This window comes from Zingiber officinale, chromosome 5B (genome assembly GCF_018446385.1).
Source record: "Zingiber officinale cultivar Zhangliang chromosome 5B, Zo_v1.1, whole genome shotgun sequence".
NCBI classification, from domain to species: Eukaryota; Viridiplantae; Streptophyta; class Magnoliopsida; order Zingiberales; family Zingiberaceae; genus Zingiber; species Zingiber officinale.
The window spans coordinates 125,320,640-125,343,832 of NC_055995.1; the positions used below are offsets into that span (position 1 = coordinate 125,320,640).

General features: G+C 35.3%; 1 protein-coding gene across 1 annotated transcript; it reads left to right on the forward strand.

The window, feature by feature from the left end:
• Positions 1–6,767: 6,767 nt before the first annotated feature.
• On the forward strand, positions 6,768–8,950 carry LOC121987017 (zinc finger MYM-type protein 1-like). Its single transcript, XM_042540931.1, has 2 exons — positions 6,768–8,041; positions 8,545–8,950. The coding sequence occupies exons 1-2, from the start codon at positions 6,768–6,770 to the stop codon at positions 8,948–8,950; spliced, it is 1,680 nt and encodes a 559-aa protein (XP_042396865.1).
• Positions 8,951–23,193: the final 14,243 nt, after the last annotated feature.

A 23,193-nucleotide genomic window follows, 5' to 3' on the forward strand; every position in this document is an offset into this window, starting at 1 on the left:
TTATAACTATATAAGGTTTTTTTTGTACTCTTTAATTCTAAATCAATCATGCATAGAGAATTTATGCAATCCAAGAATCAAATCATGACAATAAATCATCAAACTTGACAATCAAATTTAACTAACTTTTAGAATTTCCAAGATAATAAAAAAATGCATAGAGAATTTATTATAAAAACCGACAAGACAAACTAAAAATAAACAACCAAGCAAAAGCAAATAACGCAAACAAAGCAAAGAAAGTAAAGACATATTTACAAGAAGAAAAAAAAAAGAAAAAGTAAGATGGAACAGACTCCCCTGAAATTCTGGCGGTCGGAGTCGATTTAACTTCAACAACCAATCTGGAAGTGGTAAGAGATGATTCATTTGAAATATCCACTCTAGAAGTTTGATTATTGCATAGAATGTTAGGGCTTTCATCAAATGATAGAATGCATTCTTGTGTGAATGACTGCAAATGAAATGTCTGAAGAAATCCTATGTACTAAAAAGAGGATGCAATTCTTGCACGCATACTATGTAAGATAGACTAGAAATAATAACAAAATTAACAAAGCATGAATCAAAAGACGTGTCACATTTAATACAATCAAAATGAATTACCTCCATGAAATTTCCTAAAGATTCAGAAGAAATATCAACCTTACCATCCTGAAAGGTATCTAGAGGTTCTAAAACAGTGAATGCAATATTTTCTTAGTTAAATAAAAGATCAAGCTCTGGATCAGGAATAATCAACGAAAGTAATTCTTGAGTTTCTCCTACACTTCTATCGTCATTAAGTAGAATAGTAGACTCAACTAACTTAAATGATAAAATAGTCATTGGAAGTGATTCTTAGGTTTCCCCTACACTTCCATCATCATCTCCTATACCTGCAACATTAAGACTATCTGGAATAGCAATATCATCAACAAAAATAATATCAAAATCAACTACAACATCATGATATAAAAAACTAGAAGAGTCATGTAAAGTAGTAGAATTAAAGTCAAGAATATCACAAACTCTACAATTCATCTCCTCAGGAATTGATGCAGTAGGTTGATCTGATAGCAACTGTAACTGTGTCGATGAATGTGTTCTTTCCTTGAATTGTGTTTCTTGTTGCCAAAATAGTTGTGACTGCTCCCTAAGATCCTACTCAGACTGATGGTGCTGAAAGTAAGGTTAGTAAGACTGGGGCCACTTAGAAGTCCCTTGTTGTGTGTTCTCATACTCGAATCCTGCAAATGAATTATACATGTCCTGCTGATGAGTCTGATAATACTAAGGATCATGCTGCTGATACTGGATCCTGGCCGAGAATACACTGGCAAATGAATGAACATCTTTAACAATCATCGGTCTAGTCTCATACTGCTGATAATTTGAAGTCATACTCTCGATAAGTTCTCTATCTTGAGTAGGTGTCTTGTTAACTAGAGCCCCTCCACTAGCTGCTTCAACCATACTCCTGTCCATGAAAAGCAATCCCTCATAGAAGTATATAATCAGTAGCTCATCGCTTATCTGGTGCTAATGGCAACTAGCAACAAGTCTTTTAAATCTTTCCCAATATTCTTGAAACGGTTCTCCTATAAATTGTTGAATTCCACAAATACTCCTCCGAATAGCTGCGATCCTAGAAGCAGGAAAGAACCTCGTCAAAAATATTGAATCTGCTACTGAAAATGAAAATGCTCTAAGTCTAACATCATCTCCTGATATGCCAAGTGGGTTCCATGAAGAGCACACCATATCTAATTCTTACAGATGTCTGTTGGGATCTTCACCAGAAAGTCCATGAAACTTTGATAATAGATGAACAATATGCCATAACTCGAAGTCTGCCTCTAAATCAGAATATCTGATGCAAAATGAATCAACTGATAAATATGATGCCCAAAACTCTCTGAGTCTTTTCAGTATCGTTCTCCATAGTACTCATCAAATTTGAGATCCTGATCACACTGAAACTCTGGAACTACTGATAACACACAAGAGATTTCCTGGTCTTACCTGAAATACTCATGCAAATACCATCAAAAGACACAGGAAAATATACAAGATAGCACACATGTATACAAGAGATGAAATAATTAAGGTCCTAACAATACTTTTGAATTTTTGCAACCAAAAAAGATAGAAACAAGAAAAGAAAGAAAATAGAAAAATAATCCTAAGATTACAAACACCGCTACTCATCCCCGACAACGACGCCAATTTGATTATGACCCAATTTTATCGTGAAATGGGCATCAAACAATGAAGTACCAAACCCCTCCTACGCTAATGTAGCATAGAAATGACTCGGGTCGTCCGTCAAAGAATGTAACGATAAGTGATAAACTTAGAATCGTATGTTATTCCTATTTTTGGGATTTTTAATATAGAAATGGAGGTTTTGAATTTTAATTCTAAACCTAACAAATGAAAAGCAAAGCAAGTACGAAACTAATCTAATGCTGGAATGAAATCTAACTACGTGCCAACAATTAATCCACAACGCATTGTCACTCTATGTTATGGTTCAACCATCAACACAATTAAACTAAGGAAGGAAATAGCAAAACATTAAATGAAAGCTAATCTAATAAATGAAAGACAATGCAAGTAATAAAGCTAAACCTAACATAACTACAATTGTAGAAAATAAAAGACAACATGAAGTAAAGCATAAAACGAAACATAAAGTATGAAATGAAACCTAAGCTAATCTATCCTAATTGCATTCAAATAAAGAACTAGAACTTAAAGAAATTGGAAGAACAAGACAAGCAAGAATTAACCAAACTAAAATGTATCAAAATAAACCTAACTATTGGTTGAAGCAATTTATCGAACACATTACATGCATGAAATAAATGAAACAAGAACAATGCAATTCAAACATAGGAAATTAAGCTCAATATAAGCATTCAATCAAAATTCAACACAAACATCAACAATGAGCAGAACTAAATTACCACACCACAATCCACACTCCAACTTCCAATACCAAAGATTACCCTCGTTGTCACACGAGGACCTGGCGATCAAATCCCGAACTCCAGTGAACAGTAGCTCACTGTTGGAATGCTGCACACTTCGATAACGATAATGTGATGAACGAATCTTCCACCGAAGAATCCCTTCACTGGAAGTTGATTGGAAATGGAGATGCCGTGAAATGGAATGAACCACCGTCGCTACCTCCTTGCCCTGCCGCCTAAACCCCAAATGGTGGGGCTGCCAGAAGGAATCAGACGATGGAGATCACACCGGAGAACCCCTCTGGTGAGGTGAAGTTGGACGGAGCTCGCTGCCACCATCGAACCTTGAAGACCTAGCTTTTGCAACCCGCTGCGGCCGACTTCTAAGGTTCGAGGGAAGAAGGTAAACACCGGAGAAGCCCTCTCCAGTAAGTTGAGCTTGATCGGAGTCATCGCCGAAGCTTGCTGCCCCCTGCCGAGTTTGCCTCTGTCGTCGCCGCTGGAATCGAGAAGAATAAGAGTAGATTGTGGATGGTCGGCCGGCGGCAGTGAAGAGAAGAAGAGGGGTCGCCGACCGAAGAGAAGGAAGGGGGCGCCGCCGGGGGGGTTGTCGCGTGCCCTATCCCGCGAGGAAGAAACGCGAAACAGAGAAGAGAAGATGTGTTCTGTTCGTCCGCATGAGAGAAAAGGTAAGGATTCTTAATGTGTTTCGAGTTTGGGTCCATTAGAGCTTAGATCCGGTTCATCAAGGGTAGGGTTCAAATTGGATGAGTTGGGATTTTGAAGTTGGACTTTTATGATTACATTGAATTGGAGCTCCACTTCTTGATGAACCCTTGGATTATTTGATCTTGATCAATGACCTAGATGCTTCCCTACAAAACAAGATGCACCTTTTAGATAAAATCCTAAAAAATATCGGAAAAATTATATCAAAACACTAAATAGATATCAACTTGCAAAACAAGATATAAATACAGAATTAAGCATACGAGAGAGTAAAAATGCTAAGTATAAGAGTCAAAATAGTGTATCAAAATGCTAGTTATCATATACTCATCTAGGTCATGTTTCAGCATCTCGTTTACAATTTTTCGTTTCGTCTGAAGTATTAGAAACTTTAAAAAGTCATGATATTTCAGAATATATGGTTATAAACTGGCAAAATTTTCTGCGTTACCTTTTAATAAAAGTCTATCTTTTTCTCCTAATCCTTTTGATCTTGTTCATTGTGATGTATGGAGGTCTTCTCCTATTACTACAAAAGGGGAATCAAGATATTATGTTTCTTTTATTAATGATTGTGTTGGATCGTAGAGATGCTAGAGAGAGTGAATAGCGTTCATCGAAAATCGTGAGTTAAAATAAGTTACGTAGCGAAAAAAAAGAAAACAAAAAAAAATAATGCTAACAAAACCAAGTTTTACTTGATTCGAAGCTTATGACGACTTCTACTCTAAGGCCCTCGATCGTCAATCGATTTCATTGGACAATCACTATCAGTTCGAATAATGTGTTACAGGTATTTGAGTATAAGAACTAAAATAATTGTTACCGACAATAGAAAAGAAATTGAAATCTTTCATTCTTCGAACTTTGTAGCAACCTTTCAGTGTCGTCAGAGCTTTTTCGAAGCAGCATGCAAGAATGAAACTTGTAGTAGATGTTATTCTGAAGCTGCTAGTCGAAGGCCTTTATATAGGCTCATTTCGAGCGCTTGGAGTCCCTCCCGAGCACCCGGACCATGCTGACATGGCGAGCTCTCGTCGCAACTTGATCCGTCAAGTTTATCCACTTTCGAGCGCTCGGACCCCCTTCGAGCGCCTGGATCGTTGATGTGGGTTCGACCAGTCGTCACACTCCAACTCAGCTTCTAGATAACTTTTGTGGTCCAGACGCTTGGACCAACTTCGAGCACTCGGACCGCCCGAGTGCTTGGCAAGGCACCCACAGGCTAAGCTAGATTGGGGGCCCGAACCAACTCAGGCCTCTTGGACCCTGAGCGCCCGGATCCTCTTTTTCAGCCTTTTTCCCCCCGCAAAAAAGAGTTAGTTCAGACATAAAAATTACCCTGCAAAACATAGTTAGCACATTAAAAATATAATAATAGTAGTAATTAGATCATGTCTCCCCGAGACTAGGATCTAGTCAAGATCTCAAATTAGATTTTCAAAATGGACTTAAGTTAGACCGATACTTTTAGTTCCCTCAATAGGAAATGCGCCCTCACTAGATCTCTCTTCCAGATGCTTACCTCCACTTACCAACTGTAGTTACTTGACTTGTCTTTGACCCACCAGGTCTTCCAGCCAGTTATCAGGTCTCACGGACTCAACTGGACTTCAGCCGGTTGTTAGGTCCCGCAGACCAAACTGGACTTCCCGCCAGATATCACGTCCTGCGGACCTATCTGGACTTCACACCAGCTATCGGGTCCCGCAGACCTAGGTAAATTTTAGTCTGGTGTCAGGTCTTTCAAACCCGTCAACCAGGGGCGGATGTACCGGGGGGCGGTGTCGGCGGTCGCCCCCCCCCTTGCCGGCGGAACCAAAAAAAAAAATCGGGGATAGTTCTCCTTCCTCTTTAATTAAAACAACCTTGTTATGGATAATTCTGATTTCCATTACTACAAGCTCACTATCTTCTTTCTTCCCTCGCAGCAGCCAGCAGCCGGAGTCCGGAGAAAAAACACGGTAAGCGCCAGGCGGAGTCGCGGAGAAAACTAAGAGTCGAAGTTTCGAGACGAAGACGCATTCAAGTTTTTAATTGTGGACCACTGTGAACCACGTGTCATCATGCATTCATGCCATGACACGTTTCCATATAAAAGTTTACTTTTTATATTTTTCCAATACTTTTTTTCAATTTAATTGTGACATGTCCAATTACTTTTTTAATTGTGAACCAATTTCGTTTCTCTCCTATTTTTGGTTTCCGCCGCTCACAAGTCACAAACTTGCGTTTTGTTTTTTTTCTCTGCCGACGCCGACCCAAGCGGCTTGTTTGTGTGGCCTTTGTTTTTTTTCTCTGCCGAGCGCCAATCAAAGGTTTTTTTTTTCTCTTCCGAGTGCAGATCAAAGGGGCAAAGCCTAAAGGTGAAGCCTTCAGCCTTCAGGTAAGTGGATTATTGGATTTTATTTTATTTTACTTTTTTAATAATTGTTTGATTATTTCTTGATTATAATATATGATGCAATTAACAATTTAAAATTTGATAGTTTAAATATTTAGTTGCTTTTTATATTTGATGGTTGGATAATTGAAAATTTAGATTTTGCATATTTAATGGTTGGATAATTTGTAATTTAGTTTTTTTTTGTATAAACTCTGAATATGTAATTAGTTTTTTTAGTAGCGGTTAGTTAATTGTAATTTGTGAATATTGATAATTTATGCTAAATTAATTTTGTTTATTTTTAAAGAATTATTTATGAATGATGTTAAATAATTTATTTGTGTTATTGTTAAATTGTTCACATTACTTTATGTTGATAATTTTTTCTCATACATTATAATTTGTAGAAAATGTTGAAATATTTTGCAAAGAGGCCTAGGAGTTCAATTGAATCATTTAGTGTTCCAGATGAAGAGTCTACTCCTGCACCACAACCACCACCATCTCCTCCTCCTCCTCCGTAAATTTTATCTGAAAATATTGAAAATCTGAGTAGTGAAGTAGAAATTGTTGTTGATCCTGGTTTACGAAAATTGATTGAAGAGTATGATGTTGGTGCTAGAGATCGTATTCGAAAAGAATATGTTGCTATGGGCCCTTGTCAACCTCAAGGCCATAATTTTCCAAGAAAAAAAATGGGTAAAGACAATAGATGTTTCAGAGAGGTTTGGTTTAAAGACCGTGATTGGTTGGAGTATAGTGTTTCAAAGGATGCAGCCTTTTGTTTCTGGTGTTATCTTTTTAGACCTAGTAATATAGGGTTTGGAGGAGATGATGTGTTTACGAGATCTGGTTTCATAAATTGGAAAAAAGCAATTGAAAAATTCAATGAGCATGTAGGTGGAGTTGGTAGTGCGCACAATGAGGCAAGAATACAGTTTGAGGGTTTCAAGAATCAAAGACAAAGTGTGGAGTATTCATTTTCATCAGAGAAACATGAGCTTGAAGTTGCTTATCGCAAACGCTTGACTTCCATTTTAAAAGTAATTCGATTTTTGTTATTACAAGGATTGCCTTTTCGGGGACATGATGAGTCTTCGACATCATCCAATAGAGGAAATTTTTTAGAATTGCTCAAATGGTATAGCTCAGAGTGTCCAGAAGTTGCGGCAGTTGTTGGAATGAATGCACCTGGAAATAATCAAATGATTGCCCCAAAAATTCAAAAGCAATTGGTGAATGCTTGTGCAGTTGAGACCACAAATGCTATTCTAGCTGATCTTGGAGATAGGTGGTTCACTTTACTACTTGATGAGGCTCGTGACTGTTCAGTGAAAGAGCAAATGGCAGTTGTTATTAGATATGTGAACAAACATGGAGAGGTGATTGAACGATTTATGGCTGTAGTTCATGTTGCAACAACTACAGCTGCTTGTTTGAAGGAGGCAATCGACTCTTTATTTGCTAAGTATAGTTTGTCAGTGGCGAGATTGAGGGGTCAAGGATATGATGGTGCTTCAAATATGTCTGGAGAATTTAATGGCTTAAAGTCACTGATAATGAAAGAAAATCCGTATGCATTGTATGTTCATTATTTTGCTCTTCAACTCCAACTAGTGGTTGTAGCTGTTGCTCAAGCAAATCAATATGTTTGTGATTTCATGTGGATTGTTGGTTCAATTGTGAACACATCTGCATCATCTTGCAAAAGGGCCGACAAACTTCGACAACTTGAACATGACAGAAAAGTTAAACTTCTTGAAAGAGGAGAGATTAGTTCTGGTAGAGGACTAAACCAAGAAACTAGTCTAGCTAGACCTGGAGATACACGATGGGGGTCTCATCATTCAACTTTATGTCGTATTGAACAAATGTGGCCATCTGTTATAGAGGTTCTTCAAAATTTGATTGATGATGGTGATCGTTCTTCTAAGGGTTTAAGTAGAACTTTGGTTGAAAGAATGGAGAGGTATGAATTTGTGTTTATTCTACTATTGATGAAACGTATATTGGCAATCACAAATAATTTGTCAACCGTTCTACAAGAGAAAGATCAAAATATTGTGAATGCGATACATTTGATCAATAATGTGAAATGCAAATTGCAAAAGTTGAGAGATTCTAGATGGGATATTTTACTTGAGGATGTGAAGAAGTTTTGTAACACTCATTCCATTGAAATAATTAATATGACAGATAACATCAACAGCCGTAGTCGTTTGAAGAGAGATGGAAAAAATGTTAATTTTTATCACTACTACCATGTTGAAATCTTTTGTGAGATAACTTTATAATTCTTTTTTTGTTTATCGTCAATTAAATTCTTTTAAACAGTAACATATTTATTAATTTTTACTTTTGTTATTTGATTTTTAAATTGTAGGTTATCTATATTATTCTACAGGAGATGGATAGTCGTTTCTCTTAAACAACTACAGATTTGTTGATTTATATGTCATGTCTTAATCCTAGGAACTCGTTCTCTAGATTTGATGTACAGAAATTAGTGCGTCTGGCTCATTTTTATACGGATGATTTTTCTTGGAGTGAGCGTATATTGGTTGAACAAGAGCTTGAAACATATATTGATGACGTCAGATCAGATGAACGGTTTGAAGGCATTTCAGATTTGGGAGCTCTTGCAAAGAAAATGATTGAAACAATGAAGAACCGTGTATTTCCTTTGGTTTATCGGATGATTGAGCTAGCCTTACTTCTTCCAGTTGCTACTGCAACCGTTGAAAGAGTGTTTTCGGCAATGAATATTGTCAAAACAGATTTGCGAAACAGGATTGGAGATGAATGGATGAATGATAGTTTGGTAGTCTATATTGAGAAAGATGTTTTTAATACTGTCGACAATGAGCCAATTTTATAGCGTTTTCAGAACATGGAGTCTCGAAGAATGCAATTGTCACGTATTTGTTAGTAGATTGCTTTAATATTTTAATATTCTTGTACGAGTTTTTTTCATAATATTGTACTTTTTTCTCCTGTATGCAGTATGCCAAGTTATTTTAAAATATTTTTTAATTACATACAAGTTACTAACTATTCAAAAAAAAAAATTGCCGCGCTTAGATCGTGGCCGCCCCTCCATAATTAAATTCTTGGATCCGCCACTTCCGTCAACTCCTGCACACTTGGTAAAACAATTAGACCATAAAATATTCTAACTTTAAACCACTTGTCATTCATTAGAACCTGAGTTAGATCATTAATAAAAATTATACCAACAGTCTCATCTTTTTTGATGCAATGACAACTTGGGTTAAAGTTATAACACATAATATTAAAAAATACTATGCAAAATACAAACAGATCAAAGTTTGTTTTAAATTTGTTAACTTGATCAAATTTGTTTATTATTTTTCTACATTAATACTCTTATCTTACTCCTTTGACATTCATAAAAAAACTAAGATAAAAGAAAGACAAACATAAGATATAAAGTCAATCATTAATGTATAAATATAACGAAAAGTAACCACTTTATATCTTAGATTGAGAAAGAGGTTTGAAATAATTTGTAAATATTTTTAAGAGCATTTTCTAAGATATTTGGCAAAGTTGTTTTTTAAAAAAAACATCAAGAAAATTTCTTCAAAATTTCTATGTAAACTTTTTCAAAAAGTTGTTGAATAAACTTTTTCAAATATTTCTGAGAAAACTTTTTCAAAAAGTTCTAAGTAATTTTTTTGTAAAAAAAATCTATATTTTCCAAAAGGTTTTTAAAATATTTATCATAGTAAAAAGAACTCTCAAAGTAAGTTTGTCAAAAATAATTTTTTTAAAAAAAATTCTGAGTAAAAGTAATTTTAAAGAAATTTTTTAAAAAAATTCTAATAAAGATTTTCAAAATGATAAATATTTTCTAAATAATTTTAAAGAGAATTTTCTAATCAAAAAATTTAAAGTAATGTTTAAAGAAAGAAGATCAAAATTTTAAATTTTTTTATAAATGATTATGTCCTCTCCTTAAATCTGATATCATTATTTGACATAAGAAACACATAATAACTAAAATGGAAGATAAAAAATATCAAGCATAATGTGATATATAAAATAAAACAGCTAGTAACTAAAGTATGAACCAAATAACAACAAGTTAGAAGAAGGTAGTATAAACTGAATTATTGAGAATTGAAGACGAAGAGGGATCTGAACCCCAAGATCGTAACATGTCCATCAACTCAGTATGATGAGTTTGCCCCTCCTCTCAAAGATTGGAAGCATCCTGTTAATGACCAGAGACCTCCTGTCGAAGACTCGTCATGGACGCTTCAAGTCCAGTAATTATGTCGTCTAAAGTATAAGGGATTGGAGGTGGGGGTAGTCCAAAAAGATCAGCCATGAGATCATGTATCTCTACCTCCTCTCTTGGAGCTGGGTCGGGCTGCGGGGTCAGGCTGAGGCTGGGCTGCGAGGTCAGGCGGCGGTTGGGTGTGAGGTTAGGCTGATGTTGGGCCTCTCTCCTCCAAGATATGACACCCTGATCATCTATATGGACACCAGCTAAAGACAGATTCCTAGCTCCTACTATGTTGAACTCATTTAGGACTCTGACACTCATGGTTACATCAATACCTAATGACGCTAAGTAGGAGATCAAGATATGACAATTAAGGCATATGAACCCGCCTGCTAGTGGTAATACCTGCTGAATAAATGATGGTATGAAAGATATACAAACTGATATCTATATCTAACCTCTGACATAATGCATAAAGAAGGAATGAATCAAATGGATGCATTATGGCTACATCGCGGGTAATCAGAGGAAGAATGCACATGACTAGGACCCTATAAAGGACATAGTCCTGGATCCTAAGGGTGACGGATCTAAATTGGGTCACATTTGGTATGCGTTGTCCCCCCAAAAAAATATGAGTATATCGTATCAAAGATAATATGTGAATAAGGATCATCAAATGACAGATCCCTTAAGGGGTAGCACAAAAAAGGACATGCAGAGGGTCATAATCCTAAAAGGTCTCTAATGATAGTAGGTGATAACGTAATATCCATATCGGTGACCCTAGTGGTGTAGGTAACATCATTAACTTTAACTAAGTTGTTATACAGGTCAACACATAGACCTATGTTTACGGAAGTAGAACAATATACTAAACTTAGCAACTTATAATAGTCAATGACCTCTATATAGGAAATATCTGATCGCATGAAGAAATGTCTATCTAGATATCTAAAAAGTAATGGAACATATGTAATGGAAAAAAATCTAATCCTAACTTCGTCTGTTGAAAACCTAGGGTTCGTACTAGGAGTTGAAGGACCAGCACCAGTATTAAGCTTTATCTAATTAATAAAAAAAATTAAAAAAAATCTAAATTAAATAGACAAAAATAAAGTTTAAGTTTAAAATATTACCGACGCGTCTTGAATATTTATAAAGAAGTGACGACCTTGGTTGATCCACAGCAACGCGACTTGAATACCATAGGAGAAAAAGTTTAGCATGTGTGACAAATACTTGGAAAAATTCTTTTTCCAATTTTTCATGCTATAAAGAATTCTTTGCACAAAAGAATTGGTGTGGACGACTGTAAGAGGCGCCCTGGGGGTGCTTTTAAAGGTCCATCCAAGTGTCTAGACTGTGTTCGAGTGCCTGAACAGTGAGACAGGGCGGGGCGCCCGGACACAGTCCGAGCGCCCGGAACCCTATACCAGGGGCGCTCGCCACTGGTTTTTGTCGTGGTGATGAGGATTTCTTTTTAAATTGTTTAAAAGGTTAGGTTCAAAATTAATTAAGTTCTTAAAAGTTAATTTAAGTGTTTTTTTATTAAATTTTAAAGTTGTGTAAAAAGTTAAGTTATTCAAAAACAATGATTTTCAGTTAGTTTAAAAATTTATTTAAGTTAAGAAATTACTTTAAGCTAAAAATTAGTTAAGTTGTTTAAAAGTTAATTTATGTTGTTAAAATTAATTTAAGTTAAAAATTAAATTGTTTAAAAATTTATTTAAGTTAAGAAATTAATATAAGTTAAAAATTAATTAAGTTGTTTAAAAGTTAATTTAAGTTTTTTAAAATTAATTTAAGTTAAAAATTAATTTAAGTTAAAAATTAATTTAAGTTAAAAATTAATTTAACAAATTAATTTAAATTAAAAATTAAATTTTTTAAACATAAATAAAAAACTTAGTTTAAAAATACACATCTAAAATTGGTCCCTAAATGTCTAACTTTTAGTTACTAGCTAGCTATACAGAAGATGGCAATTTTCACTTGGTTGATTAAGTTAAGTAATATTATCCAATTAGATATTTTTTAAAAAATGACTACTTAACTTGATCAATATACTATTGTATTTTTTGCTCAAACTTATATTGATGCATTGATATACGCATTTGAAGTTCAGGTACAAGGCCTACACATCTCACACTATTTTATGTTTTTGAAAACACAATCAAGGTAAACCTAGTGTATTTGTGAGATGCTCAATTCCTAAATCTATAGGATCATGCTTTTTATGAGTTTGATCTTGGCTAAGGCCAAAATAATTTGGAAATGCTAAGAAAAAGATATTTTTTAGAAAAAGTAAATATATTTCCTAAATTTAAAAATTAACCGAATTGTAACGATCACCCTTCTTACTACTACTACACTCTAAGGATGACCGTTACTTAACTACTAACTCTACTTAACCGGTATGATCGAAACCACGAGGAGTCTCTACCGAAAAATTTCGACAGAGTCTCCCCTGTACCGGTGACCTTAAAATGAGATACAAACATAGTATAAATCAGCCACAGGCGGCTGGAACATTTATTAAACACCCACGCAGTTAAATAAGTATCAAACACACAAATATCTACTTACTAAACTGAACTCATCCTACGTGCAATCTAAACAGAATAATCTCAAATGACATGAACTTAAAATACAACTCAAATGTTTACAATAACTAAAATGCGGAAACTAAAAATAAGGAAAGAAGACTAAAGGAACTCCTTTCTAGTCCCAAGACTTCCATAGTCCTGGCATCACACATCATCTGCGTCACCTCGTCGCCTTCCTTTATCTGCAGTAAGAGAAAATGTAATCTATAAGCAAAATGCTTAGTAAGCGCTATCTAACTCACAAAAACTCGATATGCATGTGAATATACTGAAAACTAAAACTGAATGCTCAAAGGGAAAACTACTCATGCTCATCTACTAGTAAATAAACAAACATACTGAAGTGCTAAACATGTAAAGCTACTCATGCTCTTCTAATAGCAAAGAACAGTAAGATAATCTAAATAACATGCTAGCATAAAAGGGAACTAAACTTGCTGATTCTAAAACAAAGTGAAACTTAATTCATTTGTTCTAAACTTATTCTTTTATACTTTTATACTTATGTGAAACTTATTTCTTTTGTTCAAAAACTTATACTTATAATACTTCAAAATAATAATCAACTTTCTTCTTGAGCCCGACAACTGTACTTGCTATGCGCGCATCCCTAACTAGACCCGAGATAGCTGGTCCCGAATCTAGTAGGGTTTACTAGGTTATCTAAACCTAGGGACGACTATGGGAGCCCAGCCCAAGGACTACTGAGAGTCCTACATACTAGGTTATCTAAACCTAGGGACGACTATGGGAGCCCTACCCAAGGACATCTGAGAGTCCAGTACAGTGTCACTGATAAAAGTAAAATACTTCTAATATATAATGCCTCGGCATTTTTCTTTAGCATCTTGTGTGCCAAAATCCCTAGAGTCTTGACTTTGGGATCTACTTAAGGCCTTGGCCTTTTTCTTTCTTTTCTTAATCTTTCTTATACTTTTCTTATAAAAGAATGCTTCTTACAAAACTGAAATGTTTAAACAAATTCTAACACTGCAATGCTTAAACAAAATATGCATACAAGTTTAAACAGAAATCTGCATATTAAGCTTAACTAAAATCTGCATATTAAGCTTATCTAAAATCTGCATATTAATACTTTATAAAATCTACATTGATCAACATGTAAATTTCTTTTCTCATCTTCTAAACTAAACTTCTATTTTGAACTTATTACTTGCATAACTAAATCACTCACATACTTCTCACCTTTAGACTAAACTAACCTCAATAATCGGTACAGGAATTATCTTCCTAAATATAAAACCCAAACTTACATCAAACCAATTTCATCCAAACCTTTCTAAAATCCCGGAATTATAACTATTCTTGCTCATCTAAACAATTCTTTACAGCAGCCAAAGCATGAGGAAAAACACACAAGGATAACTCATTGACCTTAATCTTGTTTTACCTCCATTACGCATTACAGCAAAGAAAATCTAAACTCCACAGGAACATAAGAAATAGTAGAACACTACCAATCTAAGCTTAACTCATCTTAAGTTTAGATTCTGTTGAATGTATCCCAAACTAATCAAGCACGGTACTGTTAACCCAAACAGAAATTCCATTAGGCACAAATTAAAACCCACACATGGAGCAAAACACCTTACACCCAAAACATTACTTCCAATCTGCTCAGCAACCGTAACTCTCCGTGAAAACAATACACGCCAAACTAGCACAAGCAACCCGACACAACAATTCCAATTGTCCAGCAAATTAAAACTAACTCAGAAAACAACCACACTTCACCACTGAAACCTCAAATCCAAATCTAAACTCCTACCTTCCAAATCTGTCTAGAGAAAACAAGAGGAAATCTTCACGAAATCAGTGCCACAAAGAGGATTGTTCATGCTCGGCAAGGAAAAGAAGAAAGCAAAATCGCGGAAACTACTCCTACTGCAGGTGAGTAGCAAATTACTAGGGTTCTTGGATTCAAACCGAAGAGGAAGGACTTCTAGGGTTTCGGAGGGCTGAAAATCTCGGCCTCTTTCTCACCTCTATGTGCTCTCCTCGGCAAGGTGACCTCAACGATGTGAATGGCTCTCGGAAAACCTTCTCAACCGGCCGCCGGAGTAGCCCTAGCTCTTGTTGCGGATTTCGCCTGAGAGAAGAAAACCGTCGCGTCGGGAACGAGAGAGAAGAGGAAGAGAGGGATTTAGGGTTCGGCCAAAAACAAATATCAACTTATCTCTCTTATAGCCTAGCGTTTCTGTTATGGTTTAAGATCTAGTCATTGTAAATTTGTTTACGAAACATCCGCAGCACACTTGGTTAGCCACGGCTTGGCTCGTGATTGGAGTCACGGGTTCGAATCCTGCCGAACACCCTTTTTTTCCTCTTTATAACTCTAATCTTCCTATTAACTTCTTTAAGTAAGTTTGTCACCCTTTCCTAAATAGAACCGGCCGCTGGATCAGCTGGTCAGCCGCTCCGCTTAAAACCCAGGTTGAGCCGGAGATCGTCGGGTCGAGCCTCGACTCGGCCTTTTTTCCGAAACCTTTTTATTAAAAGCTCCTAACTACTACTTAAATGTATTTCATTCCATAATTGGTTAACAAAACATTTGCAGACCAGTTGGTCCACGGTTCGAATCTCGACTTGAATATTATTTTTTTTTGAACTTCCTTCGTTTAGTAAAAATACCAAACGACCTCCAAAAATTAAATAAAAATACTCTAAAAATTTCTAAAAATCTCTAGAATATTTTAAAAGCATTTCTAAATATTTTTAAGGATATTTAGAACTCGAAATAGGGAAATTTAGGGTGTTACACGAATAAATATCCTCTCCTTAAGATAAGGTCTTAGTCTTCAAGTACAAATAATATACTTATAATTATTTGTAAATAAGTTTTAAAAAATTAATTATTAAATTTTAGATTAATTAATTAGAATTAATCATAATTTAATTTATTTGATTTAATTTAACCTTATTCATTTCACCGGTCTAAGTTTCAAATAAAGAGATCCTATGATTTTGTGAGATGAGTTAAATTGAATTTCAAGCTTTGGTTTAACTTGTATTAGATTCAAATTTAGCTTTGAGTTCAACAAACAGATATTCTTTGGATAAACTTTTAAGTTGTGGTGAGTCACCTGGACATTATTAGAGTAACCATGCCTTCAAAATTTTTTAAATAGTTCATTCCACTGAACTTAGTACAAAACTTTGGTCTAACCAATTAGGATTAGTAAGGGGTAGCTTCAGTTAGTTCCACTAAGCCAAATATACAAGGTCAAAGTCATATCTTCCTAGACATGCATAAACAGAGTTTCTGTAACCTATTATCATCCAAAATTTCTCCAGTGTTGTTTTTCAAGTTAAACTTTTGTCCCTATTTAAGCTAGTTCTAATTACCCAGCCGGGTAAACTATTATTTTTGGAGGTGTCAACTAATTTGGTGCCTCCCCTGGATTATTGAATTTGGATTTAAGTTTTAGGTTTATGTCGATTATTTTTATAGTTATAATAAACTTAATTGTAATTTAAATTTAAATTAACTTTATAGTTATTTGATTTAAATTTAATTTGTTTGTTTTCTTTTTTATATTTTAGGTTTGTATTAGTTGGTTTAGTTTGATTTGTTTTTAGACGATGAATTTCATTTTTAAGCGCATAAAATTGATTGAGTACTACTTGCGTGGTTAGACACTCTTTCGGAACCCAGGCTTTGGTTTGATTCATAGTTTAAGTGATTAGAGATATAAAGATTTTGTTTGTCAAGCTGGACTTGTATTCGAGCCCAGATTTATTATATATAGCTTGTTGAGATCCAAGTATCATGTCTAGATATTTAGATCTAGTTGTAAATTTTTCTAATAATTCTCTTAGATTGGTTATTTTAGTTATCAATTTAGCATTTTTTTCCTAAGTCTTTCAACTTGAGTTGAGTTAGAGGTTTTGGCAATTAAATTATTCCTTAAGAAGTGTGTTATTTTATTTTTCATATTTTACTAATTTTTTATTCAGACATGTAATTATTTTTAAAAAATTAGCAGTTAGGATAGAAGATACCTCATTCGAACCTTCAGAAACGAGTGCAGACTCGTCTTATTCCGGTCATGATGCTAGCAATGCGAGGTAGTTGTGATGTTTCTGATCTTAGACGTCCAATTCTTTCAAAGACGATTTGTCCCACGTCACCTTGAGTGCCTCCTTTCTTCTAGTTGTCTTGGGTTTGTCCTCTTTTATTTTTGGACAATCACGCTTGTAGTGTCCTTTCTTATTACATCAGTAGCATGTGATCTTCACCTTCATGTCATTTGATTTGATCACCTTTTGTACGCTCTTCTTCGTAAAGTTTTTCTTTCTTCTAGTGAACATTTTTTTTTTGACCATGTTCACTATTTGTACTTCGTCGGCTTCTGAGTCAGATTCGGATTTTGGCTCCGATTTGTTCTTGTTCTTGGCTTCTTTTGAGGAACCTACAAAAAGCGCAATACCTTTCTCGATCAGCTTTGAGTTAGTCTGTTCATGGAGTTTAAGTTCACAAAATAACTCATCTAGTTTTAATTTATTTAAGTTTCTCGAAACTTTATAGGCATCTACTATAGTATAGATGCCCATAGTGCATTTTGAGGAAAAGAGTTCAAGGCATACCTGATTACATCCCTGTTCTTTAGTCGGTGACTGATTAGGTAGAGTCCGTTCAGAATGTCTTTGATTCTTACGTGTAGCTGAGTAGCCCTTTCTCCATCCTGCATTTTAATATTAAACAAATTATTTAATAATAAGTCACGCTTCATTACCTTTGCATTGCTTGTGCCTTCGTGTAGTTCGATCCGTTTGTCCTAGAGCTCCTTAGCGTTCTTGAATGGGTCGACGCGGTTTAATTCTTCCTTAATAAGTCCGCACTGGATTGTGTTTGTTGCCTTCGAGTAGATCTGGGCCTTTTTCTTGTCTTCCATATTCTATCTTTTTTGGGTCGGACGATACTTTTATTGCTTCATCTATCGGCGCCTTGTATCCTCCTTAAATGGTGAACCACTGATTGATGTCGATCTTCAAGTACACCTCCATCTGCTTCTTCCAATATGGAAAGTCGTCCTCGTTGAAGAGTGAGGGACGAACGGTACTGTATCCTTCATTTTGGGTCATTTAAAGAACCTTGTATACAAAAAAGAAGAATAAAAAAATCCCAAGACTATGTCTTGGATTAGTAGTGTAAGAAATAATAAAAGTATAAAAACTCGATTGATGTTACACCAATTCAAAGTAGTTTGCAACTGAAAAATTTATCCAAAGAGATAATTGTACTAATTTAAATTATATCGAAAAAGCTCAACACTGAAAAAGAAATATTAAAAGAAATTTTGAAAATCACCTCCTTGCTTGATTTGTGGTTGCACCAATTCAGAGCAGTACCCACTCTGATATCAGTTGTTGGATCGTAGAGACTCTAGAGGAGGTGAACAACATTCGTCAAAAATCATGAGTTAAAACGAGTTATGCAGCGGGAAAAAATTTTTGAAAACAACACTAACAAAGATAAGTTTTACTTGGTTTGGAGCCTGTGATGACTCCTACTCCAAGGTCCAGGCACCTGGACCATGCTAACGTGGCGAGCTGTCATCAAAACTTGATCCGTCAAGTTCATCCACTTCTGGGCGCCCAGACCCCTCCAGGCGTCTAGACCGTTGACGTGAGTTCAGTCAATCATCGCGCTTCAACTCAGCTTCTGGGTAACTTTTATGGTCTGAGTGTCTCGACCAAATCCGGGCACTCGGGCCACCCAGGCACCCGCAGGCTAAGCTGGACCGAGCGCCCGGACCAACTCCAGGCGCCTAGACCCCGAGCGCCCGGACCCTCTTTTTCAGCCTTCTTTTCCCTGCAAAAAAGAGTTAGTCCAAGCATAAAAATTACCCTACAAAACATAGTTAGCACATTAAAAATGTGATAGTAGTAGTAATTAGATCTTGTTTCCTCGAGAGCAGGATCTAGTCAAGATCTCAACTTAGAGTTCTAAAATAGACTTAAGTTGAACCGACGCCTATAGTTCCTGTTGACCGACGCTTATAGTTCCCTCAACAAGGAATGCGTCCTCACTAGATCTCTCCTCCAGATGCTTACCTCCACTTACCAATTGTAATTACTTGACTTGTCTTTGACCCACCAGGTCTTCTCGCTAGTTGTCAGGTCTCACGGACCTTACTGGACTTCAGCCTGTTGTCAGGTCCCGTGGACCCAACCGAACTTCCCGCCAGATATCGAGTCCTGCGGACCTATCTTGACTTCACACCAGCTATTGAGTCCCGCGGACCTAGCTGGATTTCAGCCTGGTGTCAGGTTCTTCAGACTCGTCAACTCCTGCACACTTGTAAAAGCAATTAGACCATAAAATACTCTTACTTTAAACCACTTATCATTCATCAAAATCTGAGTTACATCATTAGTGCAAATTGCACCAACAGATTACACTCGCTATACTTGGATTTATCTTATGAAATATAGATCTAATTATCTTATCATCTTCAATAACTTTAAAGCTCTTGTCAAAACTCAACGTTTGGCGATTATCAAATGTTTTCGTTGTGATTTAGGGGGCGAATACACTTCCAATATTTTTTCTCATTTACTTGTATCAGAAGGTACTATACATCAAATCTCGTGTCGAAAAACACCTGAACAGAATGGGGTTGTAAAGAGAAAGCATAGATATCTTATTGAGAACAGCCTGTTCATTCTTATTGTCTGAAGATATTCCTAGTATTTTTTTAGGAAGAAACAATTCTTACTGCTACTCAATTCTAGTTTCTCACAATTCAGGTTTGTCTCCTTTTCAGAAATTGTATGGTCATGCTCCTGATTATTCCTCTTTACGTGTTTTTGGTTTTACCTGTTGTGTTCTCCGACCACATGTCGAGTGTGATAAGTTGTCCTCTAAGTCTGCTTTGTGTGTCTTCCTTAGTTATGATGTTCGTCAAATGGGATATCATTATTTTGATCCAATTAGTAAAAAAATTATATGTCTCTCGTCATGTTGTGTTTCTTGAGCATATTCTTTTCTTCTCCATACCTCTTCTACTACATGACATGACTCATGCAGATCTTATTTGCATGCCGACACCGACGAAGCCTCCCCCACGGCTACTCTTCCATATGACGGCTTCACTGAATCTGGTATTCTTGATACATCTCCTCCACCTCCCCCTCCCCCTCCTGCGACTGTTCTATCACCTCTAGAGATTGCGGACAATCCTATTCATCGGTTTACACGTCCTCGTAAGTCTACTAAACTACTTGATTTTGCTTATTCTTGTTAGTCTACTTCCTTTGATTCTTTTGTTGTCTCTGTTTATCATTTTTCTGAGTCTTTATTCTATAGAGAAGCTGTTGGTAATCCTCTTTAGTAGAATGCTATTGATGAGGAATTAACTGCTTTGCATCATACTCAAACTTAGGATTTGGTACCTCTGCCACTAGGAAAATGCGTCATTGGTTCTTGTTGGATCTATAAGATCAAAACTAAATCTGATGGTTCTGTCGAACGGTACAAAACTCGTCTTGTTACTAAAGGTTACTCTCAGGAGTATGACATGGATTATGAGGAATCTTTTGACCCTTTGCTAAAATGACCACTGTTCATATGTTAATTGTCATTGTCTTTGTTCGTCAATGGAAAATATCTTAGATGGATGTCAAGAATGCTTTCTTAAATGGTGATCTTTAAGTGTACATAGTGCCTCCTCCTAGAGTTGCTCACTGATCTGGTCAAGTTTGCAGGCTTCGCAAAGCTCTCTATGGACGCAAACAAGCATCACGTGCTTAGTTTACGAAGTTCTCCATGGTGATTACCTCGCTTGGCTTTCGTCCCAGTAATCATGATTCAACTTTATTTGTCAAGTGTACGCATGCAGGTCGTATACTTTTATATTTATATGTGGATGACATAATAATTACTGGTAATGATTTTGATGGAATTGAGTCTTTGAAGTTTGAATTAGCTCATTGTTTTGCTATGAAAAACTTGGGTTTACTACGCTATTTTCTTGGAATCGAGATCGCCTCTTCACCTAAAGGTTATCTCTTGTCTCAGTCAAAGTACATAGCTGATCTATTTGAGAGTACATATCTCACTAACAACATGGTAGTTGATACTCCCCTTGAGACTAATGCTATGTACTCTCCATCAGATGGTTCTCCTTTGCCTGATCCACCTCTACTGTATAGTTGTGGGAAGCTTGGTTTATCTCACTGTGACTCGTCCTGATATTGCATATGCTATACATGTGGTTAGTCAGTTTGTCACTGCACCGACGACAGTTCATTGGACTGCTATTCTTCGCATTCTTCGGTATCTTCGGGGAACTCAGTTTCAGAGTCTCTTATTCCCTTCTACTTCCTCGTTATAGCTATGTGCATACTCTGATACTGATTGGGTGGGCGACCTTACAGATCGTAAGTCGACCACCGACTTCTATATTTTTCTTGGAAATTTTCTTATCTCATGAAAGAGTAAGAAGCAAAAAGTTATTTCCATATCCTCAACTAAAGTTGAGTGTCGTGACATGACTATCACCACTTGTGAGATTATTTGGCTACGTTGATTGCTTACAGATATGGGAATTTTTCTTCAGAAACCTGCAGCTATTCATTGTGATAATCAATGTGTCATTCATATTGCGCGTAATATAGTTTTTCATAAGAGAACGAAGCATATTGAGATAGATTATCATTTTACTCGTCATCATCTATAGTTGGCACTATCACGCTACCATTTGTTTCTTCCTCACAGCAGATAACTGATATAGTTACCAATACTCATTCCACTTCGCGCTTCTAATTTTTGTATGTATTAACATATGTTAACCACTATTGGTACACTCATGTCAGTATTATTAGTTTTGATTAGCATCGAAATGCTACTATAATATAATATTGACATGAAATGTCCATATTATAATAGACTCAATCATAGTTCGAAATCGACGGTTTGATAATTTAAAATCATCGAGTTGATATTTTCTGACATGTTAACCCTTAATTTTAATCGTTCAATATGACTATGATTTATCATTCGAAACTACTAATTCTAATTCATGTTTAATTCACAATTCACCCATCATCACAATTAAATAATATTATATTAAAAAAATTACAAATTTATAAAATCATTTACGCACTGCTATACCATGATTATTATAAATAATCATATAGTAAAATAAAACTCCCAATTAGTTATTAAATAATTAATAAACAACATACAAGTATTTATTGACGAACCATTATAAATTAACTAACAAATAAATGTCTCTTACTCTTTTGCCATTATTAAAATAAATAATATAACAAACAAATTATTGATTAATTATTAAAAAAATTAACTAAGACAAAAATATTAATAATTGTACTTAGTCCACAATGGGAATATTTAGATAAAATACTTCTCTCAATATCCTTCAATCTCAAATATAAAATTAATATTGAAAATCATCGACATAGATCTCTCTTTATTTTATTTTTTTACAAAAAATTAAAATATATATTTAATAATGGAATTTGAGATATTTGAGAGCGAAATATTTAATATATTAGATAATTAATTGTGGAATTTAGAATATTTAAAAAGTAAGATATTTAATTGATGATATGGAGGTAAGAACCATAAATATTTAAGAGAAATATTTGACCTTATTATGAATACTCTAAGTGCTCATTTAGGAGATCCGAGTTTAAGTCCTGGCCTGGCAAGGCGCGAATCTGATTATGATTCAGGCTCGTAATATGAGTTAATAAGTAATCGACCAGTTGACCCAATTATGGACCCGGACTGGGTATGTGGGTAGCTCTATATTGTATGAACTCTGTTACAATATAATTTATTTGCAGTGAACAATGTTGACTTGACTGCTGAAACATGACTTATTACTGTGATCGAAATGTATATGTTATCTTACTATTTTATTAAGAATCTATCCCCTTTACTAACTTTAGTGAAACCTAAAATGAATTTACGTAAATGTCCTTTTTTTATTCACATTGAAAATAATTCTAAGGTTTATTAGTAATTTTCACAAATATTTCAATCAGTGATCTAGAATTTGAGACTAAATTACAGCGTATTATTGGAAATTTTTTTCATTAATTAATCAGAAATCTAGAGTTCGAGACTCAACTACAGCGTATTATTAAGAATTTTTTTCATTAATCAATTAGAAATCTAGAGTTTTCTTTAGTCTCACATCTTAAAATTGGCAACACTGCGAGCAGAGAAATTTCTATAAATATCTTGAATCGTTAATGTTAGAAAGC